This window comes from Xiphophorus couchianus, chromosome 6 (assembly GCF_001444195.1).
Source record: "Xiphophorus couchianus chromosome 6, X_couchianus-1.0, whole genome shotgun sequence".
Taxonomy (NCBI): Eukaryota; Metazoa; Chordata; class Actinopteri; order Cyprinodontiformes; family Poeciliidae; genus Xiphophorus; species Xiphophorus couchianus.
Window position 1 is genome coordinate 4,437,119 of NC_040233.1, and position 26,969 is coordinate 4,464,087.

Genomic DNA, 26,969 nt, shown 5'->3' on the forward strand with positions numbered 1-26,969 from the left:
TTTCAAAACTGCTTCAGTTTCAAATCTTGTTTTTAAGTTTTTTTATTTTTTCTTTTGAAAAATTTAGCTCCATACTCATCTGCACTGTCCGTCATCTGCAGCTGTAATGTAACTATTCACGCGCCTTTCTTTTTTTGATTGTCTTATTTCTGTATTTTACTTTCTTTGGTAAAATTTACTCACTTAACGGTAAAAAGAAAAAGAAAAAACAACTAAAGAAGCAGTATTTCTATGCTACTGAAAACAGTAACCCTTTACTGCTAATGTTATCAAAGTCTTTTCTTCTGCTGCCCTTCTAGATCGCTAACATTCCTTCAATAGCTGCTCAGCAGCTGCTGGGTTTTTTTAGGGCTTGAAAAAAATAATCTGCATCCAGTTGTGAAATTTACTGATGACAAAATGTTCTGATAGGAAATGATTATCTAGTGTGGGTTTTTTTTCCCAACAGCTTTGGAAATAATATATTTTTCACAAGGCATCTCAGTTTCTACGGAGGGCCAAATGGGACAAAATTAAATAATTAAATATGACGCAGATAATTAATTCAATTGGTATTAATAAATTCCTGCTGCTGCAGTGTCACCATTAGATCATTTTATCTGTCAAACCTGCCCATCAAAGTCGAGTGGCGGCGCTCTGTGCAGGACTGTGTTCTGATGAACTCCACCGATTCTTTGAAAATTATGGAATTGTTGTCATCTGATGACAACAAGAGGTTGTCATCTGGACCACGCAGAGGAGAAAGTCGAACAACTGATTAAATACCACGATTTTCAAAGAATGAGGCTAAAGTAGCGGAGTTTGACAAAAGTTTTAGCCCCGCCCACAGCCCTGCCCCTTCACTTTGATGAACACGGTTGACAGATGAAACTATCTCAGGAACTGAAACTATGAATTAATTAAACATGTATTTAAATACATTTTTACAAAGTTTGAATTTTAATGATTTAATTCCATATTCAATAAATGATTTATTGACGTGTTTATTTAGTTTTGTCCCATTTGGCCCTCCAGAGGTTTTGACCAGTACGGGGCCATGTTTTTCTGAAACTTGTGTCAAAAAAAAAGCTTCTGAAACTTATTTTAAAAAGCTCCAAAATGTGTTTTTATTTTTTGTTGCTATTAATCTTTATTATGTTTAACATCAGGTTCAGCAAGTAACGCATGACCTCATCCACCTCCTGCATATGAAAAGCACAGAAGACTACAACTCAGCTCTACAGACAAAATATAACTCTTAGGAATGAAATGTAAATCTAAATTCAAAGCTGCTATCACACTGTTAACTAGAACGTTTGTTTCAAAAGGTCCAGACATGAGGAAACAGTGGAAAATTTGTGGAACATGCATAATTCAAGAGAATTAATTTTGTCTCTTTTTGATTTTGATGCGCTCGTGTTCTAAATAGTACATGTGCATTGGGATCAAAAGTGTGGAATTCACTGTTCCTGTTGTGACACCATACGTTTTGGGTTTTTTTACTTGTCGTACTGAAGGATCAACTAACCATCAGGGAGTCAGTTGTCAAGGCCCAACGAAGTACCCCAATTTATCAGACAAATATTAGCCAATCGGGAAGTAGTTAAAGCCATTACACTTTCAGTATCAAGCTTCAGCCATGCTAAGGTGAGTGAGTCTTCATCACCACAGACAGCATAGTGTAGCATGAGATCAAGTCAGTTATTGGTTGTTGCAGCAATAACGTGTATGTGTCACTCATACAGCAGATTTTTGTCAATATGCCCAAAAGATTTGTAGCAGCTACGCTTCACAGTTTCAGATTGTGTTTGCTACAGTATGAAATGTGTAATAAAGTGATGCGGAAGTTTTGATTTTCTATTTGAGACAAAAGGCAGAGAGGCAATATTATCCCAGGGATGTCAGACAAACAAACATCAGTGGGTGTGGTTTGAGACCACACTGGGTAACTGACAGAAAATAGGTCGGGCTGCCTTCCGTTGGAGCCGCTTGAAGAACCCAGATTGACCGAGTGTCTGCGTAGCGTAGCGTGAGATTAAGTGATGTCATTATTGGGTCATTGCTGCGAAATTTATTGCTTTCACAAATTTGATTGTAGTTGTGTTTGTATGTGATGTGTACTGTGTCTAAATTGTTAAAATTTTGTTCCCAGGTGAAAACGTGATCATTATTTTTGATCAAATTGACCATCAACAGCTTTTCTATGAGGTATGTAGCAAGTTTGTGACTTCAAGAACCACTATTATAAAAAGTTTGAGTATATGTGTTAGCTTCACATATTCAGGAAAAATAATTTATATTTTGGTTAAAATATTGGGAGAAATAATTAGCCACCTCTTATCTACAGTATGTCTTTTATCAAACAACAGTTTTTAGTAATAGTAAGAGATCTGTTAAATAATACAAACGTAGGGCTGACTGAGCTTCTTTAAGCAGTATTATATAAGACTTACAGATAATTTCATATAAACAATAAATAAGTCAAAAGATGACATATAATTTCATTAAAGGATCTAGGATTGTTCCTGTAGCTCATCAGATTAAATTACCAAAATAAACCGGATTTCCATTTAAATCCTAAATTTAAACATAACAGCATGATGTTGTATGATAAGTATTAAAGATTCTCGATAAGAAAAAACTCAGAATACTAAATTCATCCATCCATCCCTTAGAGGGGTCGGGAGGTGCTGGTGCCTATCTCCAGCTAACGTTCCGGGCGAGAGGCGGGGTCACCACAGACAGGACACACAACCATGCACACACACCTAGGAATAATTTAGAGACCAATTTCTCTCTAAATCAGATTTAGATTTATGATTAATCCCGGACCGGGAATCAAACCCAGGACCTTCTTGCTGTAAGGCAACAGCTCTACCAACTGCGCCACTGTGCAGCCCTAATACTAACTTCGTGAAACATATTTCTAAAAGATCTAAAAGTTGTCACGACCGCACTGTTTGTTTTTTGTGTATGTTTGTGTTTGCGATATTCATATTTATTTATATGGGGCAATAAATGTTTGTGGAGTAAATTGCGCTACACAGGCTTTAACTTTAAACTGTATACATGGCATAAAACTGAGCATGCATCTAAACTGTATGACCTGGTCTATTCACTTGAACAATGCATAGAATAATCAGCTTGAGTTTCTTCATTCTGGTTAACATGTCTGTGCAACATTATCAGACTTTTCAGAGGGAAATGGCTAACTAGGATTCTGTCCTTAAAAATGTAGCCATGTCACAGTGGCAGCGCTAATTACTAATAGGATATGTTTTTGTAAGTCTGGTTATGTTGTGCTGTCATGGACAGTCGGTGTAATTTCAGTGAGAAGAATTGGGTAAAAGTTTTATTTAGCTAACATTAACTTTATCAAATCAGAAGATTTTTGACAGTCAACTTAATAATGCTAATGCTGCTATGCTAACAGAACTGATAGCTTTTGTTCAGTTGCATCAGCATTGTTTAGATTGGATATATCTGGACAGGTTTTTTTTTTTTTAAACACATTAGATTTATGAAACAAGTATTATATTTGATTTTTAAGAAAGGAGCAAATTTAACATTTCTTAGGACAATCTTGGATTGAGACAAGAATCAAAACAGTAACATATGAAGCCCAGGCTGACTATTTCTGCATGTCAGACTGTTTAAACCTGTTAATTCGACCCTAAAAACAGAAAAATGTTTTTTTTAGTTTTGAAAAAGATTGTTTAAATCTTGTTCTCATAGGCTAATTGTAATTTAGAAAGCGTTGTTCAGCTACACATGTTGCTCATTGTCATTAGCCTTGTTGCTGAAACACTAGCTGTGTTTCCATTGACCATATAATTGCGCAATTTGACATTTCGAAAGTAAATTTACTTTATGGAACCATGTCAATTTTGAAACGTCTCTAGTTTTCTGATTAAAATGTTTTATCTCAAGGGGGAGGTGTGTTTTTTTTGTGGCTGTATCAAAATGAGCTACTTTCACAGAATTGCAATGGAAATACTTTTGTCGCTTCACATGAGCCACATGATCGACAACAAGATGTTACCACTAGCGCAAACCACGAAGAAGACAACAAGAAGCAGTTGGACAATGTCGTCTTGTAATGACTTATCAGTGAACGAACTTATTCATGTCTGAGGTTCATTGCTTTTCTTCTTAAATGGAAATTGCTAAATTGTGTTTTGTTTTTTTCCAAGTTCAGTGGAATATTGACGAAGATTTGAACACATTTGTTCTTTCTTTTTTTGTGGAAACGCAGCTACTGGCTGCTCCTCCACACCGCCCCACTCCCAGTAAAAGAAGCCCTCCAGTAATACATGGTGGCTGTCCATAAACTGCTGCATCATTGTTGCTCCACACGTTGAAATGTTTCGGGACAATTTCAGGAGCGATGACGCTCTGTCGGACACTTTTGGACTCTAATGCACCAGCTCCACCATGACGACTGTGAGTGTATTTATTGTCCGTGTCCCCGAGCCGGGACGGTTTCTCTGAGCCGTTTCGAAACGTGAATGTCGTGTTGTTTTTCTTCCTTTCTCTTAAAGTTTCTAACCTCCTTCCTTCTCTCTTTCTGTCTGTTACCTACATTTTTTTCCCTCCAGGGTTATGTGCGTTCACAAGAAGTGTACTAAAATTGAAAGTGCACTTATGTTGATGTTCCTCATGGAATTAAATGTCCTTTCTCAAAATCCACTTGGTGTCGTGATGCGTCTTGTACATTTGATTTAGGGAAGCACAGCTCCACTTTTTTTGGTCTTCTGATATCGATATCGGTGTCGGCTGAATTAACTTAAGCATTTTTTTTTAAAACATAAACATAGATGTTTTGAATTACAAATTTATTTGGTAACTTTGCACCAGTACAGCACAACTAAAAACACCAAAAGCTTCACAAATTTGGTCAAACATGTAGAACCAACACAACTTTAATTTGTTCAGTCAGTGCAATTAGGAGTAGAAGAGCCAATGTAAAATAAATAATAAGGAAACTGACGAGAACAACAAGTTGACTATCTTGGTCAACCTTTTAAAAATAATAAGTGCAACAAACTTCTTTCGAACGGTACAGAAACTGAAATTAGGAATTCAAAATATGTAAAATAAATAATAAAGCATGATGTAGCTCAGAGCACAAAGCATAGAATTAGACTGAATAGATCCGCCCTTATGGTTTGCTTCAAGTGTTGTCACGATACCTGATCTATAAACAAAAACTTTCCATCTGGTAAAGTTTCTCTGATACGGGAATAATTATTCTGCCATTTTTTATATGGCGTCTTGGAAAAATATTAATTGTCCTTGTAGTCAGATAATTTTATAAATACTAACTTGAATCTTTTTTGTTAGAATTTTGACCAACAAAAAGTAGTACAAAATTGTTAACTTGGATTTTCAAAATTTTTCTCTACTTAAATTGTAACTTTCTAGTCTTCCTTTACTTCTTTTCTGGTTTCTGATGCCCTGAAATCCATGCTCTGGTAAGTTTGTACTCTATTAAAGACGTAGTATTACGTGTTTTCCAAGCACATAGTGCCATTTTATAGCACAATCAAGTAACTTTGTTACCTTCAGTTATAAAAATGCTATATATATATATATATGTATATGTATATATGCTATATGACTTTAAAAAAATTAGACTTCCTAATTCAACATCTTGAAATTGGGCCTGTCTCTTTAAGAAGCTCCTGCTCTTTCTGAAACTCCACCTTCAGGAAGTCATCACAACAAGGCTCGTCTGTTAAAGCTCTAACAACGTTCTTAGGTCCGACCAGGCGTTTTGCACAGCTGAACGGTTGCCGTGGGAGATTAAAGGATTAAAGAATCATACTAACCCTCCAGGTATGTTTTTGAAAAGGGATTAACTTTATAACATGATGTAAAGCTCCAAAAAGTAGATGTTACATGATACTACCCCTTTAAAAACGGGTAAAGATTAGCTGAGGTTTTTTTTTTAGTTCAGTAGAAAAAAAAATCAGGTGTGAAGATTGAAGGGAAACAATTTCACTTGTCCATGTGCGCTACAACCTAACCCAAAGAAATGAAACCATCTGGTGGTATTGTGATATTTATAATATGTACATAAACTTGAAGATCTTTGGAGTCGTGAACGGGCTCAAGTGAAACGTGTCAGTCTTCTGTTTACGTTTTGGTGCAGTTTGTGGATTTACGTGATATTTAAAGTGCTAACCTGCTTCTGCTTCTGATCTTTACCAAACGTACAGCAGCTCTCCTCTTTGGGGTCACAATTTCAAACAATCCCAGCTCGAAACGTGTCTATTTTCTCTGTTTCTCTCCTTCCATCCCAGACGGGTTAACTGTTACATCAGCCTGTGTTTTCCTTCCTCTCTCCCCCCCCCCTTTTCCTTCTCTCTCTCTCTCTCTCTCTCTCTCTCTCTCTCTCTTTCTCTCTCTCTTTCCCTCTGAGTCTCCTGTCCAGACCCAGAAATACCTTCCAAAGACGAGGTCAGCAGCAACTCCCGGCTTTGAGTTCATCAAGTTCTAGAGAATGTGGAATCTTCTCTGAGAGAGGACAGAGGAACGTCAGAATGTAAGTAAAACAACAAACTCACCTCAAACTGTTAAAAAAAAAAGTAGTATATTCACACAACTTACTCGTTAAAAGTAGCATTTTCTTAATCTAGATGCAGGATTTGGAATTCAGTCTTAAATGTTCCTGCTACACTTTTTTTGTTTGTATAAATGGAGCAATGAATTCAGTAGAGCTGTCCAGTTTAAGATTTAAAGTCTAATGTTTTGATTTTCTCCGACTAAGTCTTCCGCAGACGTATGTAAGAACGCAGAGCGAATGAGATCAATGACTCCAAATGGAAGAGTTAGAAAAAGAAAAAGAAAAAAACGTTTCTTATTCACAATCTGCCTTTTCAGGACCGCAGCTCCTTGAGATGACGAGCGTCATGGCGGTCAAACTGAACCTTTGCTGCGTCTTCTTCATCCTGACGGCCGTCACCGTGAAGCCTCAAGTCAATCCAGGTAGAGACTCGTTCGGATTGTTCATCTGCCAGCCAGAAGGCAGATCAGTCAGCTGCTGTTCATAAGATTATTCGAAAAGTAAAAACATTGGCATGTTGTCCAGACCTTAAGGTGGGTGGGCTCAGAATACATGATGTGTGTGTTTGTGTGTGGGCGCTCGCGCGTGTGTGTGGAGTTGTACCTGCGACATACAACAACTATAGAGAACTACTGGCACCATTGAGGACATTTTCCAGGTCATCACTTGTTTTCTTGCAGTTCTGCTGGTTAGAATTAGAGTTATGATGTGAATTATGTTTTGGTTAAAGTGTGTGTTAGGAATATACTGGTAATATTTTTTTGGATTTGAATTGAACTCAACTGAATAGTTAGGGTTAGAGAAAATGTCTGGTTTAGGCATTTATCGTATCGTTTATCATTTAACACTTATCGCAATAAATTTCTCCTCCCAATGAGAATTTTGATTCATGGTTGTCACAATAAATTATTGATGTTAACGACCACTTAATGATGTTTAAAAAACCCCAGAATGTATTTTGTAGTGTTGAGATTGTTAGTTCTATTATTTTTCTCCACTGTTTAGACATTAGGAGTGAGCATTTATTGTATCGGTTATCATTTATCGTGACAGATTTCTTGTCACCATAGGAATTTTGATTCATTGTTGCCACAGTAAATTCCAGTAAATGATGTTTAAAATGTCCCCACAATTTTTTCAGTGAGAAATTGCTTTACTCAGTTTTTCACTGAAGGCATAAAAAAAAAGTGGTATGCAGTTATTCTTTATGTGACCTTTGTCTTAAAGAAGCAAATTTAGTCACGGCCACACGGTTACCTCAGAGAAGAATTGATAAGAATTGATATTATCACTTTTATCCTTATCACAAAATGCAAAGTGTGGTGATGAAACTTTAAGTTCTTTTTCTAAAACCGGCTTCTAAAATGAACGGAAGCCGATGCGAAGTTCTCTGAGCGGTAGCAGTACAACGAAGTGTGTGTGGGGGTGTGTGTGTGTGTGCGGTTTGCCCAGTGGTCAGGAGGCAAACATCCTCAGCACAGGCAGACCTTTCAGGAGCAGGACGCAGGGTAGGGAAGGCAGAAGGTTTGTTAGCTCTGGCTAACACACACTCCTGCACTCATTCTCCACACGTGACCAATCAGGTGCGTCCTTACATTTCAAGACTTGTCCTTTCTCTGCCTTCTTAAAGCTTTGCGGGCAACGGGGCAACAAGAAAACCTAGACCGGGGATAGGATTAATCAGGAGCCCTTTGTCTGCTATATTTGGGATCAGATGCTTTCTCTAATAACTTGAGTTTTATTTTTCTAAGAAAATCTGGGCCGGCTTTCTAAGATGTTTTTTATTTTTTTTGCTAAAAATGTCACGAAAACTGAGGAAAGTGAAGAGCGACCAGTTCAGCGGGCACTCCCTTCTCGTTTTGCTTAGACTGGCACCCACACAGTGATGCCTCTGTTTGGCTTCAGGGGCCACGCAGGGCAGCAGGAAAAGGGGCAAGAGGGAGGAAGGCAGTCCGGTCCAATTAGTACTGAACTCCTCAGGTCCTGTAGAAATATATAAAAAGAGGAGAGTGGGGGGCGGGGAGGGAAATGGCAAGACACTTGCAAAAGTATCCATGTCCATTAAACTTTTCCATGTTTTGACACCAACACAAACTTCAGTGTGTTTTGAAGCCTTCACCAAGTTGGACAAGATGTTCACTGCTCTGGAAATCAAAAGCTGAAAAGGTGTTTGTATTGAGCTTCCTCGGTCAGGACTTAAAGGGACGGTACTGTTTTAAAATCGACTTTTTTGAGTGTCGTGTTATAATGTTATTCGCTCATCAAAAACATACCTGGAGTGTTGCCTTGACTCTTTCATTCATATTTGAGAAATCCCTTAATCTCCCGTGGCAACCAGGTGTGCAAAACACCTGGGTGGACCTAGCCCAGCCTTTGAGGACGAAACTCCTCCTCAGAACAACAGTTTCCAAGCTTCTGCCTCACAGATCAGCCCTCCCCCCGGGACTCCTCCACTCAGCTCCTTCAGACTAGCCAGCAGCAGTTAGCAAACACCAATACGAGAAGTATGAGCTGCTACTCAGTGAAAACGTTAAATGATTACTGGAGGAGGCATGTTGCGATGACTTCCTGAAGGCGGATTTCGGTCAAGTCAAGCTTATTTGTGAAGCACATTTGAGCAACAAAGCAGATGAAGGTGCTTCAAATCATTAAAACATGGCAGAATAATCAATTATGAAACAAGCAAAAAACATTTCATTTTGCCAATTGTCATCATCAAGAGTGATCATTAAATACAGATCAAATATATCAATTAATGTTCTGGTTACTATTCATCAATGGCAGCTCTGAACAGATGGGTTTTAGCCCTGATTTAAAGGAACTCAGCGTTTCGGCAGTCTTGTAGTTTTCTAGAAGTTTGTTCATTTGCTTCTCCATGTTTGGTTCTGGTTCTGGTTCTGGTTCTGGGGATGCAGAGCAGGCCAGAAGGTTCTCCCAGAAGTTGAAGGTTGACACGACAGCAGATCTTTAATGTGTTCAGTGAAACCAACAGAGTATTTTACAGCAGCTCCGTTGTGTCTGCTTGTCTTTTCAGAAACGTGTCGCTATCCTCTGGGCATGACCGGCGGGCAGATCCAGGACGAGGACATCTCTGCTTCCAGTCAGTGGTCCGAGTCCACTGCCGCACGATTCGGAAGGCAACTTTAACTCCTGCTTTCATTCCAACACCTCACTTCTGATCTATTTGAGAAACAAAAAACTGCCAGTTGTGAATTTAAACTCCCTCTTCTTTTCTTTTTTCCTTTTTCACCATCTTCTTCCACAGACTGGACTTTGACACCGGCGACGGGGACGGGGCCTGGTGTCCCGACATCATGTCGGAGCCGGGCGGCTTCAAGGAGTACCTCCAGGTGGATTTGCGCTCGCTGCACTTTATCACCCTTGTGGGCACCCAGGGTCGCCACGCCGACGGCATGGGCAACGAATTCGCCCAGAGGTACAGAATAAAGTACAGCCGGGACGGCGGCAGCTGGATGGGCTGGCATGACAGGATGGGGAATCAGGTGCGTGTGCTTCCTGGACAACATTACTTCATAAAACTGAGTCAGTCACGGCAACAACATGCGGATTATTTTTAATTGTATCTCTGGGGAACAATAGAAACAGACTGAGTATCTGTTTTAACAGTTTCATAATAAATAAAAAAAGCCAACAGATCTTTACGGTGACGGGCTGGAACTTAGTCCTTTTTACAAAGTGCCAAGGCATTTTCATTATTGTTGCAGCGATCGCAGTTTTTAGGCCAAGTACCGATCATTAAAAAGCCCAACCTGTCGATTCCAATTTTGGCCGATACCAATTTATTTTGTCTTTTGTCGGAGAAGTTGCTAAGTATAACAACAGATTTGCCAAGTTGGCATCAGCAATGTGACTATTGTTGCTATTGTTGTTAACGGTTGGCCCATCACGATAACAAATTTTGCTGGACAATAAATCGCTCCAGAAGTTATTGCGATAAACGATAGTATTGTTGTTTTGAGATCATTTTCAAGCAATGTAATGCTAACGGCATAATAATGCGAGAAGACATTCTCAAAGATTAATAAACTATAAATGCTAATGAACATTTAACACTGGAACTGGAAGACATTTTAAATATATGAAATAAATAAAACAACCGAAACAACAAACACATTAATTATGAAGTTTCTGTAAGCATAACTGTCCAGCATAACAAAACTGTCTAGTTGAAACCAAAACACCAAACTGAAGACTTTTGGCATCCAGTTTTTTTTTTTTTTTTAGAAAAAGAGAGACAAGCGATAAATCATTCAAACAAACATTTTGTTTGTTTTAAATGATCATGATATTAATTGATTTATTTGTTACTGCGACAGGGCTAGTTATTGTTATCACAGTTATTACAGTTATCACATAACTGCACTGGAAGTATTATTTTCTAGCAAGGCAAAACGCAGTAAAACCATATTTATAATGATCGGGCTTTCTGCTGGTGTCAAAATTAAGACATCTTAGCTAGCTTGCTAGCTAGCAAGATTAAATAGATTAAACAAAGTTAAATAGTCTTACAACAAAACTTAACACCTATGATTAACGTATTTAAAGCCAACTTACTTAAAAAAAAAAAATTAAGATATTTTAAGCTCTTCAGGATTTTTAAGACTTTTTAAGGATGTGCGGACGCCGTGATGATTTCAGTGTAAATGTCACTGTAAGAATTACTGAACCTTTTCTTTTTAAATACGATTTGTGGCATTTTTATTTTTGTTTTTCCCCTCACCGTCTGGATCCTGTGTTGGGTTTGTCTCATTCCAGATCGGTTCCAGCTCCAATTAGAAAGTTGGATTTTCCAAGTCGGATGCAAAAAGCGACTCCATTTAATTTTGTCCTTCTCTAGGCAGAGCGAATGCTGCTGCATTTGAGGCTAAAGTTGGAGGGGCGTCACAGGTGGAGACAGAGATAAGAAATCTGGCGGCTTTTCACTCGCTTCTGACCGCGACACGCCAGGCAGCCCTTCAGATCAGGGCAGAATTTTTTTGATTTTCACTTAGGTTAAAATTCAGACACACGCTTTGCGCCAGTCTGAAGGCAAAAAAAAAAAAAACATTGCTAAAGATGGTTTCCTCCAAATCAGGAATCTGCAAGAAAAAAGACATCGTAGAAACTACATTATGTTCATGCTATGGCTATGTTAATGTACATAAACTTTAACATGTGTGGCTGAAATAGTTGCCCGCCTTACAGAATTGTTTTGTTTTTGTCACAGTTGTTTCAGATCATATAACAAATCTCAATATCAGAGAAAGATGAGCTGAAAAAAATCCTGATCCTAAGCAGTGGTGCCACCAAGAGGGGGTCTAGAGGTGGTTACAGCCCCATCTTGAAAAATGTTAAATAAAAAATAATAAATAACTAAATTTATATTAAATGTAAATTATGCATTTCCTGAGCTGTGAATCCTTGTCAATTTTTTCTGGTCTGGTCTGGTCACCCCACGCAAATTTTTTTGTAAAACATTTTTTTAAAAAGTAATTAGCTTTGCCCCCAAAAGCATAAAAAGCCTGTTTAAGGCCATCCCACAGTACCGATAACAGTTTTAAATCTTGACTTTGATTAGGTCACTCCAAAAAATGTTCATTGGGGGAAGAAAAAAATAGGAGGAATCAGCACTACGTACACAATCTGGCCTGGGATAAGGAACTTCAGATTTAGAAATTAAAGTAAAATTGTCAAAATAAAAGGCAAAAACTTGTTGATTTGATTGCTGTCGTACCAACGAGGACTTTACATTTGACTATTGAGTAAGTTGTACATAATCTTTTGACATGCTGTTCATAAAAGAAACTTTTTCTTCATGAAGGTGCCCTGTTAAATTATTTTATGATATTCTCTAAAATTATTATTTTTTTTTTATTTTCTATCAGAAAAAAAAAAGCGTGGTGGAATAATAATGAAGTCCTACTTAAACATGATATCTAAATCTATTTTCAAACCTTTAGTACCATTTTTACACATTTAGATTGCAGACATAGATTTGTATTATTTGTCTTCTGTTGGTGCAGAAGAGCAAATATTAATCTGTCAAATTAAAGTTTGCCTCTGTTCAGGGACACACTGAGTTATGTCTAATCTGAACGCCCCGCCTCTCCTCTCGTAGGTCGTCGAGGGCAACAAGAACACCTACGATGTGGTCCTGAAGGATCTCGAGCCCCCCATCGTCGCCCGCTTCGTCCGCTTTATGCCCGTCACCGACCCCTCCTCGATCGTGTGTATGAGGGTGGAGCTCTACGGCTGTGAATGGCTGGGTTAGTCTGGGCTCTTCACCACGAAGGCTTAGGCATGGGCTGGCGCGGCATTCTGACGGTGTAATAAATCTGACTAAAAATACCACAGATTTCCTTTACTGACACAAAAATGAAAATCTAAAAATAAACATGTTTAACTTTGTCCTTAAAAAAAAAGAAGAAAAAAAAAGTTGTAAATATCTGTTGGGACATCTCGGTGGCACGCGCCAAAGAATGTCTGTAAACAGCTTAAAGGAGAAGTGCTGTGATGACTTCCTGAGGGCGGAGTTTCAGAAAGAGCAGGAGCTTCTTAAAGAGACGGAGGTGTTAAAATGTGATGTCAAATGTCTTCTGTCATATTTGATATATACAGCATTTTCACTACACCTGAAGGTAACATAGTTACTTGATTGTGCTATAAAGTTATTCTATGTGCCTGAAAAATACATAATACCATCCCTTTACTCTGTGTTCCAGTACAATTTCTCCAATTTTCAGATTTAATTTATTTTTAAAATTGAAACAAGGTAAATTTTAAAGGTCTGTATGGAAAAAGTTACATTTGTGATGTTCTCTGTCATAGAACAGTCCCCATCTGTCCATCCATCCATCCATCCATCCATCCATCCATCCCCATCCATCCCTCCATTCATCCATCCATCCATCCATCCATCCCTCCCTTCATCCATCCATGCATCCATCCCTCCATCCATCCCTCCATTCATCCATCCATCCATCCCTCCATTCATCCAACCATCCATCCATCCCTCCATTCATCCATCCATCCATCCATCCCTCCATCCATCCATCCATCCATCCATCCCTCCATCCATCCATCCATCCATCCCTCCATCCATCCATCCATCCCTCCATTCATCCATCCATCCATCCATCCCTCCATCCATCCATCAATCCCTCCATTCATCCATCCATCCATCCATCCATCCCTCCATGCATCTGTCCAACTTTTTAGCCATTTTCCAATGCAATTTTATAAAGGTCAATTTTGACCCATAATCCTATGGATGCCTCTATATTTAATCAAGTCAAACAAAGAAAATGTAAGCAATCTTTGGGCAAAGCATGTTCAAACATTCGTCTATTTGACTGTTTTCATTGTCTTCATTGTAGGAAATACAATTACGCTGCTTTAAACTTTAACGTACAAAGCAGACGTTAAAGTGAATTTAAAGTTTGCTTTTATTGACAGCAATAAAATTAATTGGATAACATTTTTCTGTCGTTTGACGGAGGTTCTCTAGTTTCCACAACATAATTGTTCATGTTTTAATTACTTTATTATTAAGTTAATTTCCAAATAGCTGAATTCATCTTTCTTGTTTTTATAGTCAGTTTCCTTTAGCCAGCTGACTGACAGTGTGCAGTAATAGTGACCATGCCAACCAGCCTGTGCCTGTACAGACTGGATTTTGCTTTACAGCATATTTTTAGTATGATATCTCTATGTAATATTGTGAAAACTTAAAGAAAAAACCTTCATTTTAGTTTTTTTCCCTGGTCTTTCCAGATGGCCTGGTGTCTTATAGCATTCCAGATGGACACCAGATGATCTACAGAGGCCTGGATGTCTTCTTCAATGACTCTGTGTATGATGGAGCAACAGCTCAGAGGTCTGAACTTTATTTCTACACGTAGAACTCTGAGGAAATCGAGCATGAAAGAAAAATCAAACTTTGCTTCTCCAGACTGACCAAGGGCCTGGGCCAGCTGACGGATGGCGCCTGGGGTTTGGATGACTTTCTGCACAGCCATGTCCCTGGAGCGTGGCCTGGGTACGACTACGTGGGATGGAGCAACAAGACTTTCCCTAAAGGTTACGTAGAGGTGGTCTTTGACTTTGACCACATCCGCAACTTCACCTCCATGAAGGTGAGGAAGGACTCAACGCAGGAGGAAACATTTTAGATATTCCCAGCAGTAGAGCATTAGAGTACCTTTAAGTTTTTTTGTAAAATTTTGTAAAATTGACTTTTTTGAGCCTTACACATCATGTTATAATGTTTTTCCCTCATCAAAATCACACCTTGATGCCTTGATTCTTTCATTCATATTTGAGAAATCCCTTAATCTCCCATGGCAACCAGCTGTGCAAAACACCTGGGTGGACCTAGCTCCGCCTTCGAGGACAAAATTCCTCCTTGGACATGCAGTTTCCAAGCTTCTGCCTCACAGAGCAGCCCTCCCTTGTAACTCCCTCACTCAGCTCCTTCAGACTAGTCAGAAGCAATTAGCAAACACCTGGTGCAGCTGCACATCTGTTGAGCTCATTAAAAATGTTTTTAAAGGGTTAATGGAGGTGCCATGTTGTGACGATTTCCTGAAGGCAGAGTTTCAGAAAGTGCAGGAGATCTTAAAGAGACAGAGGCCCAATTTCAAGGCAACAAATTTGAGACATATGCCATTTTTATAACAACTTAAGTTAAAATGGTTACTTGACTGTGCTATAAAATGCCACTATGTGGCTGAAGACACATAACACTGCCCCTTTAAAGTCTGGCACGCAGTAGGATTTAGTACTTTAATAATGCCTACAACCTCTACAGGTTCATTGCAGCAACATGTTCAGCCGTGGAGTGAGGCTGTTCAGACAGGCCACGTGCTTCTTCCGCTCCGAATCGGAATGGGAGCCTGACCCCATGACCTTCAGGCCGTCCGCTGAGCCCCTGAGCCAAAGCGGCCGATTTGTCACCGTGCCCCTTGGGGATCGAACGGCCAGCAGCATCAAGTGCCGTTTTCACTTCGGCGACCAGTGGCTGCTGTTCAGCGAGGTGGCCTTCCAGTCGGGTAAAACTATCAGAGCCACCCCTCAGAAAGCCTTTCATTCCCACGGCACAAGGCCAGCATGTTGGATTCATAGCGAAACCGCCTCCTGACTCAATTCACTCTGACTTCCTTGCCTTTCTGTGTCACAGGCTCTGCCGTTTACAACACGTCGCTGGGTCCACACAAGCAAGGACAACCCAAAAAATCCCTTCTAGGTAACCAGCCGAACCTCATCTGATCTGTTTTTGTTTGTTTGTTTGTTTGTTTTTTTAATAAACACGAATAAGGCTTTCAGGCTTTCAAGCAGTGTTGTTTTATTTAAAACTAAGCAAAGGTGAAGATAGGGTGGGGAAAATAAATGCTTTCTAGGTAAACACTGCCCCCTGCTGAGAGAATCACAAACTACAATATTCAGTTTTAAGATTAAAAAAGGAAAGGGAGAGAAGAATTTCTACATTCTATTTATTATCCAGCAATAAAATGGTGAAGGAGTGCTACATTTCTTTTCATATTACACATGATTGACCACATTTAAATTTTTCCAACACGTTCCCGGGCCTCGTCAGGGGAGGATCCCACTCACAAAGTGGACGACAGCAACACGAAGATCCTGATTGGCTGCCTGGTGGCTATTATCGCCATCCTTTTGACTGTCATAGTCATCATACTGTGGAGGCAGGTCTGGCAGAAGATGCTTGAGAAGGTGAATGAACCGTATTTACTATTGGGATTTTTTTTTTTTTTTTTGTCTGTTTTGATTTTTTGGGGGAGGGGATTGTTACTGATAGCTAAAAGTTCAGACTAGGAAAACTGACATTGGAACCACACTAAAAGTTACTGGTGTTACATATCCTAAAATAATGGCCTAAGTTATTTTTTGCCAAAAGTTTTTTTTTTATTACTATTATTATTATTTATTTGCCTAAAACATTTTTTGGAAAGAAGTGGTGATTTTTTTTTTTGGCAGAAATTTCTTTTGGCACAAATGACTTAGGCCATTATGTTAGGAAGGCGACAATATAAAACTTAAATGGGTGAAAACAAGCTATTCTTAAAATCTCGGGTGCCTTTCCACTGGCAGATTATTTCACTTATAGCTAGAACATTTCATCAATATCAAGTAATTTTTTACTTAAAACATGCGTGAAAAAGTGTAAAGGGTATGAAGTCGCTCACACAGACTGTATCCTCTCACGCATCGTAAGGCCTCCCGGCGCTGGTTGGACGACGAGCTGACGGCTCGCCTCGCCGCGCAGACCCAGGCCTTCTCCTTCCTCCGCTCCTCTCAGTCCAGCGAGGACGGCTCCGGCTCCGGCTCCATCTCCACGTACGAGAGAATCTACCCCGCCTGCGCCGACTACCAGGAGCCTTCTCGCCTCATCCGCAAGCTGCCCGAATTTGCCGAGTGCGCAGAACACCTCAGTAAGGAGGGAGCCGGGGGTCGAAGGTCAACCCTAAGGTCTTCAAAAGCAGCCGAAGCAACAGATCCTGCAGCGCGTGCTTCTCTTCCAGAGTCGGGAACCTCCAGTAGAGCAGGCGTCGGTTCCGACGGCGCGCCGCATTACGCCGAGGCGGATATTATCAGTCTGCAGGAGTCCTCGGACAGCGGCTCCATCACAGCCGTCAACATGAACCTCTTTGCTGGATCGGATTTGACCTTGAGGGAGTTCCCAAAAGAGAAGCTGACCTTCAAGGAGAAACTGGGAGAGGGCCAGTTTGGGGAGGTAAACTCATTTTTTGACTTTTCATTAAAGTTACTTCTGTTCAGTGTCAAGTAAAGACCTGAACCAAAGCGGACGATGAGCTGATTTCCCTCCACACAGGTGCACTTGTGCGAGGCTGAGGACATGCAGGACTTCTTGGGTGAGGATACGTCGACGGAAGGTAGCAGCGAGTCTCCTTTGCTCGTAGCTGTGAAGATGCTACGGGAAGACGCCAACAAGAACGCCAGGTAAGGGTCTGCTGGCTGAACGGTCGAGCGACAGAACCGTCTTTGGCCCGTCCAGTTCTCAGTTTTAGTTGGTGAATTTGCTGCAGGAACGACTTCCTGAAGGAGATAAGAATCATGTCTCGTCTGAGGGATCCCAACATCGTCCGCCTGCTGGCGGTGTGCGTGGACACGGACCCTCTGTGTATGATCACGGAGTACATGGAGAATGGAGACCTGAACCAGTTCCTTTGCAGTCTCAGACTGAAGACCCTGACTGGTGGCGAGGCAGACCAGCAGGAGGGGAGCGACGAAGTCAGGTAGTGCACCCTCTCGGTAAATGAGTCATACGCAATTTGGGCTTTCTCACTTCAAAACGTGTTCACTCGTTTCAATGAAACACATTGAAACGGGTGAAATGTTCAGTGCACATCTGTATTCAGACCGTTGAGTCGATACAGAACTACCTTTCACTGCAATTACCGTATTTTCTGGACTATAAGTCATCCAGAAATTGCCGTCTTTCACTTTGAAGCCTGCAGGCAGTTTCTGGCACGCCGATGTCTGTGGTCTAAATAAGGGCGGTCAGTATTGACTTTAAGTCTCTCTGGACTGTAAGACCAGCTTACCTATGAAATAAATCTGTGAGTCGTAGCCCAGAAAACACGTTCAAAATGCAACTATTGGGTTTGTTTGTACCAGCTTTGAGCATGTAGCGGTTGAAATGTTTGTTTTTTCTTGCAAAGTAGCTGAAGCCCAGTCCAATTTGATCGATTTTGTGATTTTGGCATTTTGTCACACATTCTTCACTGGACTTTAGGGGTGTAACAAGATCTTCTCATACAATATCTCATGATATTAAAACACCACAATAATTCTTACTGAGGTGACTGCTGTCTTGTGAACATTAGTCAGTTGCGGGAGCCATGTCTTCGCTTGAGGAAGCTGTAACAGAAGACGCCCAAGTTACTCTCAAATCATTTGTTTGGCAGCATTTCGGGTTTCCCGTAAGTACGATGAATGGCGACAGAGCGAAGACACAAGCAATATGTAAGCACTGCATGTTGTTCAGGACTGAAGAAGAAAAGAACAAGCAAACAAACTGGACACACAAACATTTTTAAGTTCTTTAGAGAACTTAAATATGGATCACAGGTAAAAATATTGCTAAAAGGTTAATGGGGGAGCCATGTTGTGATGACTTCCTGAAGGCGGAGTTTCAGAATGGGTAGGAGTTGCAAAGGCCCAATTTCAAGGCGTTAAATTACAAAGTAAAATTTCCTTTAAGTCATATTTGATTTAAAGAGCATTTTTATGACAACTGATGTTATTGATTATTCTATAAAATGGCACTAGAATTCTAGAAAGTACACATTGCTGCCCCTTTAAATGACTTCTGAGGCTGATTAGTTCCACTGGATTTAGCAGTATTAGAGGAAATTCGGCTGAAAACAAAAGCATGCTGCACTTTCCAGAGTTTTTATTTTAAAAAAAAAAACGTTTTGTTGGCTCTAGTTGCCTTTGCTTGGTCAGATAGGAAAGTGGGTAATAAGAGAAGGGGAAGACAATGTAGTAAGAGTCATTAGGCTGGGACTCGAACCTGCAGTTGCTGCATCGAGTACTAAGGCCTCCTTACTTGGATTGTGTTTTACACCTGCGCCACTACTGCACCACACTTTTCAGATTTTTCTGCATAAAAACAAATCAAGAACCTTTAGTCAGTACAATACTACTTCTGTCCTGTATTGTAGTTCCGTCAAACTGCTCGGCATGGCGGTGCAGGTCGTGTCTGGTATGAAGTACCTGTCCTCTCTCAACTTTGTCCACCGGGATCTGGCGACCCGCAACTGCCTGGTGGGGAAGAACGACACCATCAAGATAGCGGATTTCGGCATGAGTCGGAACCTCTACAGAGGGGACTACTTCCGCATCCAGGGACGAGCCGTCCTGCCAATTCGCTGGATGTCCTGGGAGAGCATCCTTTTAGTGAGTGGCCAAAGGAAACGGGACTGGATTCCTTAAAAACTAGCGTAGAATGAGCCCACTTTGGGTTCTGTTTTTGTTGTCTGTTCTCTCAGGGTAAGTTCACCATGGCCAGCGATGTGTGGGCCTTCGGGGTGACTCTGTGGGAAATCCTGACCCTGTGCAAGGAGCAGCCATACTCGCAGCTCTCTGACGAGCAGGTGATCGAAAACACAGGCGAGTTCTTCAGGAACCAGGGCAAGCAGGTGAGCACTGCACAGGCGGTCAGCGTGCATTTACAGTGTTGTGCTAAAGTATTCATGTCCAACTTAAATTATTCAATGTCCACATCCATGGACTTTAGCATATTTTTTGGGGGGCATTTTGGTTGATAAATCTACACAAAGCAGGTAAAAACATTTGACTGGAAATAAAACAATACATGATGTTTAGATTTGTTTCAACTCAAATCTGAGAAATGTGTATGGAGCTAAATCGAGGCCATAAAGTTTGTTCAAAAGAAGAAAAAAACTCAAACTGAAAAAAACTTGGATCTAAAAAGTAGTTTTGTTTCAAATCTTTTTTTTTCTCAATTTCAATTGTTTTCCCCTTTTGAACCAACTTTATGGCCCCAATGTAGCTCTGTGATTTTGGAGCTCCAAAAGTCAAAACTTTTGTAAATTAAAAAATTTTTTTTAAAAAACACACACACACACACACAAAAACCACATCTGAACTTTTGAGATTACTTTCAGAAATTTTCTAGAAAAAAACTTTCCAAAAACTAAAATTCACAAATGTAGAAAATTTCTGTTTTTTTCTAACAATGTTTCAAAATTCAAGATTTTCTACATAAATTTGGAGATGAATCTCCAAACCTCTGAGTTTCTTGGCCTCCTTTTTTTTCTGTCTATAACGGCCATTCGTTGGAATCTTTAGCCCTGCTGTCTCAACATTGCACAAATGGCTTTTCTTTAATCATAATATAATATTTCCAATCAAATATGGCAAATTCTGATAATAATGTGACAAATTGTGGAAAAGTTAGTGGTTGAAAGCTCCGTGTAGTGCTTACACTATTTGTACTGCCTTATTTTATACTACACATGCCCTTAACTATTATTAAGCTAAACATAGCCTGTCTTGCTTGTGATATAGGGTTTTTATGCTGTTTTTATGCTCCCAGGTATACCTGCCAAAACCTCAGTGTTGTCCTGACAGAATCTACGTCAATCTCATGCTAAGCTGCTGGAGGAGAAACGCTAAGGAAAGGCCGAGCTTCCAGGAGATACACGCCCAGCTGACAGAGACCAGATGAGACACCAAGCAACTTCTATAGGGTTAATTAAGCCTGGAAGTGTCAGTTCTAGATTAACTGGACAAACTGTGGAGCTAAATTGGGGTCACAAAGTTTGTTCAAAAGAAAAGAAATCCCTCCAGTTTCAAATCTTTTTCAGTTTCAATTTTTTTTCTTCTGAACAAACTTTATGGCCTCAATTTAGCTCCATACATACTGTTTCAGTAATAGGCAGCCATCTGGCATACCATAAAAACACTGAGTTACAAAAATTGAATATCTGATTGCTTGAAAGGTTTGAAAATAAGCAGGTTTAAACTACATACAGATAATTTGGGATGCATGAAAAATGTTGAATATGTGGAATTTTTATTTGTTATTCTCTGAAAAAATATTTTTTACAGAATATTGACTTATCAGGTACGACACTTGATCAAATGAGACAATGATATAGGATGTTTATTTTGTCTAGCATTTATTTTCATTAATACTTTTCAATTTGATGGATTTAAAAAACATACCATTAGCAAGACTTGCTATTTGTGCTATTTTACAGGGGGCTTCGTAATATTCTGAAGGTTTTTTAAGTTTTATCTTTGTCTTCAAACTTTTATGCCTCATTTGGTGATAGAACTTATGTATTAATATACCAATCTTTCCTATCCAGTCAGGATAGTGGATCATAGAACTGTTTCGAGATCACTTAAAGTTTTCTTTTTAATTACTAATCATGTCAAAAACAATCATTTCTCTCTGACCTGAAGTTTCAGGCCTCCTGTTTATTATGTGGATGCATCTGAAATCAACTTTGGACTCTATGTAAACAAAGAAAATTGTATATCTATGTATAAGTCTGTAATGTTGTAAGTGACTGATACATAAGATTACTGTAGTCTTGAAGAAAACACAATACTGCTCCTATAAGGAATAAGCAGTGTGTACACACTGCATCCACACATACATGTATTTATTTTTACAGTCTTTTTATATTGTTTCTATTTATAGTGTACCAATAAAATCTCTTTACATATTTGGATATATATTTCTGTTTGTTTACCAGTAGAACTCAGCTTTGTTCCACTGGTGAGAGGCAGAAGTCCAAATAATGTGACTTTATACAAAAATATTCTTACACATAGATGAAACTATGAGTAAATTTGTGCCGTCGCTTTCTTCGTTGAGACAGACGTTTTTTGGATGAGGTTCCTTTAAATTAAACCGCGCTCTCCTGACGTTTTGGACTTCTGGACCTGCCGTAGCGGCAAGGTGATTGGCTAGCTGTCTGCTGTCGTCCAATCACGCCATGATTTGGCAGATATTTAATAGAATCGGACGATGGGCCGTCCAGCTGCACAGAACGTGAATACCTACGGACTTTCAGAGTTTTCCTGAATATTTTTTTTTTGTTTAATTTCCAACTCTACCCAGACATGGAGAAAATTGTCGTAGTAACCGGAGCAAACAGGTGAGCGAACTGGAAACTGGTAAATTAAACAAATTAAACGTAGTTTTCTTTTCCTCTCTTTGTAGCATAAACACTAATAATTCAGTAATTGACTTGCAATGCTAAAGCTGGACACCTCACCTCGAAAACTCTCCTTGTCTGAAAGATCTGCTTCTCGCTTTTAAATCAGACATAACAACAAATATTCGTCAATATTACAGTAATACAGTGATAAAAGGCAGCAGGGTATGTAGAATAGCATGTCTGCTGTGTCCCTCACATGTTTGTGGTAAACTGCAAACATGGCATTTAGTGGCTTTCTTTTAACAATGTCGCTCTTCCACGAAAGCTCTTTGGTGCACAACTAACAGCTGCTGTTGAACTGGATTTTATTTTGGGGTAGCTGAGTCTTTATAAAACCAAATATCTCCACCACATAATTAAAAATATATATATATATCGTACATGCGGGATAGGTTTCGGAAAAGTTTTCACACACACGAACTCGCACAAATCCATTCCTGAGCGTTGTTTTGAACATTCCAAACCCATAGGGGGCAGTGTAGTACAAAGCTAAAACCCGCCAGCCAATCAGATGGCTTAAAAACAACCACTACTTCCTGTTAGGATTTAAAGATGGCGCGAGGAGGTGCACTTAGTGGACTCATATGTAGGTTGAGCGACTTTTAAAGAGCGTATTAGAATATAAAGTTATTAAAACACAAGACAGTATGAAATGGGAATCGTATCAAAGCAAGTATGTGGATAAATTGGCGCATTTATCGTTGACTGCAACATATGGGACCCCAGATCTCTTGTTTCCCAGATGTACAAACACAAATAAAGTTTTCTCAACGTTCCACTGTGGTCAGAGGTTTTTTGTTTTTTTTTTTAGTTTTATAAATAATCATTTTTGGTGCAATTAAACAGAGTTTTTGGATAAAAAGACAAAAAAGCCATAAAAATGTAGTAGTTTTCTCAGACATCCATGGACTAGGCCAAAATGGGGCTAAAAACAAATGCTACTACCCATGTGATTTGGATATTTGAAGTAAATGGTTGTGACATGACAAAATTCAATGTACCAGAGGAGGATGTGAAGGATGAGGTGAAAGAAGATGACCTTCAGATTCTAGTATTTACAATGCTAACTGTGAGATTCTCTATGAACCGGTCTTCATTCCTGCAGCGGCATCGGCCTGGCCCTGTGTGACCGGCTGCTGTCCGAGGACGGCCGGCTGCGGCTCTGCCTGGCCTGCAGGAACATGAAGCGAGCCGAGGCCGCCCGCGCCGCCCTGCTGGCGTGTCACGGCGACGCTCGGGTGGACCTGCTGCACCTGGACGTGGGCTCTGCGCGGTCGGTGCTCAGTGCTGCAGAGGAACTCAAGGCCAGGTAAATGAGACAGTTTCATCAATGAGCTACTGAGATGGGTGGAGGTTTTGACGCCGAGTCGCGTGCTGCTACAGGTACCGCCGCGTGGATTTTTTGTATCTGAACGCAGGAATTATGCCCAATCCAACGGTGGACATAAGAGCGTTTTTCAAAGGACTATTTTCCAGGTAGGAATCTGAAATGAGCTCTGATGTTGGGGTTGCTTTGGAAACCTTTTACAGCACCTTGAATCTTGTCTTTGTCGCAGGAATGTCATCAACATGTTTGCGACGGCTGAGGGTCTGCTGACTCAGCAGGACCAGCTCAACTCAGACGGCCTTCAGGAGGTTTTTGCCACGAACCTGTTTGGTCATTTCCTCCTGGTACGCAGCAGAAAGCCCCCCCTCATCCAGCACACTGCACTTTTGTTACATGACAAGATGTCGTATTTAGCGAAAACGAGTGGACGGTTTTTGTCATTTTGCAAACTTGTTTCGTAGAAGCGTACGTTGTGGTATTTGTAGTTTTTAGAATCTGTTAGAGACCAGATCATTTTTTCTTTTATGTCCTGGTACATAAAACCTGGGAACTGATGGAGCACGTGCCAAAATCTCTGATCATATTTTGGAATATTTAAACTTTTTTTTTACAAGGTTTTTCAAATTGCTAATCAGAGGGAACTTTCAGTTCAGGAAAGCAGAGGAACTTTATGAACAATTAAAATACAGTTTCTGCCTTTTTATTAAGAAATCTTATTGTTGTCGACGTCTAAATCAATGCTAATCAACATGCTAGTTGTAGCACACATTCTATTCTTAGCATTTTAGCTAATCTATCTTATACACAAGTGTTTGCACACTAAGTGGAGTGAGTCATTGGTAGTTAACTTGCTGCTGATAACAAAGACTATAACATTTATTATCCATTAATAATATTATAAATTTGGGATAGAAACATCAGAAATGTGCTTTGTTTATTTATATATATATATATACTATAATTCAGTAAAAAAAAAATTTATTTAAAGGTATTTTGAATAATAATAAATTTAAGTAAATTGGGAAAAAAAATAATAATACGGAAGAAAATAAAATTGAAAAATTGCTGTGTAATGGTTCCACCCGGCCGTGGTTTCCTCTGCGTCCTGGTTCCAGATCAGGGAGCTGGAGCCTCTGCTGTGTCAGCCGGGTCACACCTCCAGGCTGGTGTGGACGTCGTCCAGCAACGCCCGGCGCTCGGCCTTCAGCATCCAGGACATCCAGCACAGGCAAGGGAAGGAGCCCTACAGCTCCTCCAAGTACGCCTCGGACATGCTCAGCATGGCGCTCAACAAACACAAGAACCAGCAGGTGCGCCGGGCGCTCTGCGACGGAGCTTCGATTTAAGATTCAGAAAACGGCACACGTTGTCTCTCTGTGACAGGGGCTGTTCTCCTCTGTGATCTGTCCAGGCCTGGTGATGACTAACTTGACCTACGGGATCCTGCCCTCCTTCTTCTGGACTCTCATCATGCCCATCATGTGGTTGGTGGGTTGCTCTGCTCTTTATTTATTCACGTCAAACTTCAGCCTCAAACCGCGTCTGACGACCTCCCCGTTTCGCCACACAGATCCGGATTTTCACCAACACTTTCACGCTTACGCCGTACAACGGAGCCGAGGCACTGGTTTGTATCCAGCTGGGGTTTTCCGCGTTCACACATCCCTCCGACCGGGTTTAAGGCGCGGCGTAAACACAAACTCTTGCTCTGGTCTGTCACAGCACTGGTTGTTTCTTCAGAAGCCAGAGTCTCTGGATCCCAGAGCGAAGTACCAGAGCTTAACGTCTAGACTGGGGACCAACTACACCGAGCCACGCAGGGTCAGTAACGTCTGTCCTAGACAGATTCTGCTTTAGATGGCCATCAAGTTCATTGTTTGTGTGCACAAACTACAGTTATAATGTAATTATACAACAAACATTTCAATTAATAGAAAAAAAAAAAACAAGATTTGGTTGCACAACTTTGAATTGAATGTAGATTTTCTCTAATCTAATTAAGTCAAAATATGTACACACACTACGGAAAGCCACTTTGGCCATCAAACAAAAAAATTCAAACCCAACAGGAAGTCATAATTACAAGTTTTAAAGTCATAATTACATGAATAAAAAGTCATAGTTATGAGATTCAAAGTGTTGAGAGATAGAGAAGTCATAATTTCAACTTTCAGTAATCATTTTAACTTTGAATGTCATAACTGACTTAATTTTATGATTATCACTTTGAAAGTCAAAACGATGATTTCGGATCTCATAATTTTGACATTGAATCTCATAATTATTTGTTCAAAATAGACTTTTACTCTCATTATTATGACTTTAAAACTTGTAATCATGCCTTCCTGTTTGGCTTTTACTGTATATTTTTTTAATGACAGATGGCTTTGGTTAAATGATCTTTAGAGAGTTGCAGAGAAAACCACATACTTTACATAGCCAATTATGCCAGTTGTCTGCATAATTCTGACTGTATTTAATAACATTTGTCACTATAAAGCACAAAACTCTTTGTCTGTAAAAGGGGTTAAGTGTGGATGCACAGCCTCCTCTTTATTGACATTTTTCCATCATCATCTATGGAATAGTTGGGTCTTAGAGGATAGATGATGGAAAATTTGAAACTGCACAGATGATGTCATTTCCCCCATTCAAGAGTCTAGTCAGAATGTTCTGCTTGCTTTTGTGTTCCAGATGGACCTTGATGATGAAATGACTGAGGTTTTCTTCTCTAAGCTCCTTGAGCTTGAGAGAGAAGTGAGAAGAAACCTGAGCAAGAAAACCACTGACAGTGAACATTATCAGCAGTATCTCAATGAGATACAGTAGCAGTTTTTATTTTTTTAAAAAAGAAAGAGTTTTGTCTTGATTTTTTTTTTTTTTACCACATCAAATATGCAATATTTTATAACTTCTGCAAATTGAACTTCATTAAATGTTTTTGCTGAATCTAATATAATTTTTATTTGAAATATTTTGGAAAACGCAAGTAGGAGATGATTACTTCAGGGGCGTACCAGAAAGTCTCTTCTGTTCCACCATCATAAAATCATGGAATTTACAGATTCCATTTAGATTATTATAACATTGTCTAGGAAAATAACTAATCTCATAGCAAGTAGTGTTTTTATTAATATAAATAAATATGTTACTTTGTTGACGCACATTTTTGTTCAATGCAAGTATCAATGAAAGTAAATACATTTGAAAACATGATTAAATTCAGTTACTGTTTGCACTTTAGTGATAAAATCACATTTCATTTGGCTGATGTCCTAAAAAAAACATATCTAAAAAATAAGTGATACATTGTTCTTATCACTTTTATTATCACAGCACTACCCAAAAATAT

The 26,969-nt window shown here is 39.7% G+C and overlaps 2 protein-coding genes across 4 annotated transcripts; both read left to right on the forward strand.

Moving 5' to 3' along the window:
- The first annotated feature begins 6,374 nt into the window (after positions 1–6,374).
- Positions 6,375–21,798, forward strand: ddr2b (discoidin domain receptor tyrosine kinase 2b). 2 transcript variants are annotated; one of them, XM_028020490.1, is made up of 17 exons: positions 6,377–6,526; positions 6,865–6,969; positions 9,582–9,684; positions 9,813–10,050; positions 12,666–12,813; positions 14,321–14,423; positions 14,499–14,682; positions 15,357–15,597; positions 15,726–15,791; positions 16,143–16,279; positions 16,782–16,998; positions 17,089–17,300; positions 17,400–17,527; positions 17,614–17,823; positions 19,255–19,489; positions 19,582–19,731; positions 20,652–21,798. In XM_028020490.1, the coding sequence occupies exons 2-17, from the start codon at positions 6,882–6,884 to the stop codon at positions 20,781–20,783; spliced, it is 2,592 nt and encodes an 863-aa protein (XP_027876291.1). In that variant the 5' UTR covers positions 6,377–6,526; positions 6,865–6,881; the 3' UTR covers positions 20,784–21,798. The 2 variants fall into 2 exon arrangements, with proteins under 2 accessions (XP_027876290.1, XP_027876291.1); XM_028020489.1 differs by having other exon boundaries at positions 6,375–6,526; positions 16,782–17,300.
- A 264-nt stretch (positions 21,799–22,062) lies between these two features.
- Positions 22,063–26,787, forward strand: LOC114146459 (3-keto-steroid reductase-like). 2 transcript variants are annotated; one of them, XM_028020506.1, is made up of 9 exons: positions 22,067–22,227; positions 23,396–23,599; positions 23,674–23,766; positions 23,847–23,961; positions 24,733–24,927; positions 25,001–25,105; positions 25,188–25,244; positions 25,340–25,438; positions 26,312–26,787. In XM_028020506.1, exons 1-9 carry the CDS (start codon positions 22,193–22,195, stop codon positions 26,444–26,446), a joined length of 1,038 nt encoding a protein of 345 aa, XP_027876307.1. In that variant the 5' UTR covers positions 22,067–22,192; the 3' UTR covers positions 26,447–26,787. The 2 variants fall into 2 exon arrangements, 1 of the variants encoding a protein (XP_027876307.1); XR_003595900.1 differs by lacking the exons at positions 25,340–25,438; positions 26,312–26,787 and having other exon boundaries at positions 22,063–22,227; positions 25,029–25,105; positions 25,188–25,235.
- The last annotated feature ends 182 nt before the right edge of the window (positions 26,788–26,969 follow it).

Bases quoted from the DNA above. Each gene is read 5' to 3' on its own strand.
- ddr2b (XM_028020489.1), top strand. From the start codon at position 6,882: ATGACGAGCGTCATGGCGGTCAAACTGAACCTTTGCTGCGTCTTCTTC. The intron at 9,685-9,812 runs GCAACTTTAACT...CTTCTTCCACAG, and splicing joins ACTGCCGCACGATTCGGAAG to ACTGGACTTTGACACCGGCG. The intron at 14,683-15,356 runs GTGAGGAAGGAC...CAACCTCTACAG, and splicing joins GCAACTTCACCTCCATGAAG to GTTCATTGCAGCAACATGTT.
- LOC114146459 (XM_028020506.1), top strand. From the start codon at position 22,193: ATGGAGAAAATTGTCGTAGTAACCGGAGCAAACAG. The intron at 23,600-23,673 runs GTAAATGAGACA...GTGCTGCTACAG, and splicing joins GCAGAGGAACTCAAGGCCAG to GTACCGCCGCGTGGATTTTT. The intron at 23,962-24,732 runs GTACGCAGCAGA...TCCTGGTTCCAG, and splicing joins TGTTTGGTCATTTCCTCCTG to ATCAGGGAGCTGGAGCCTCT.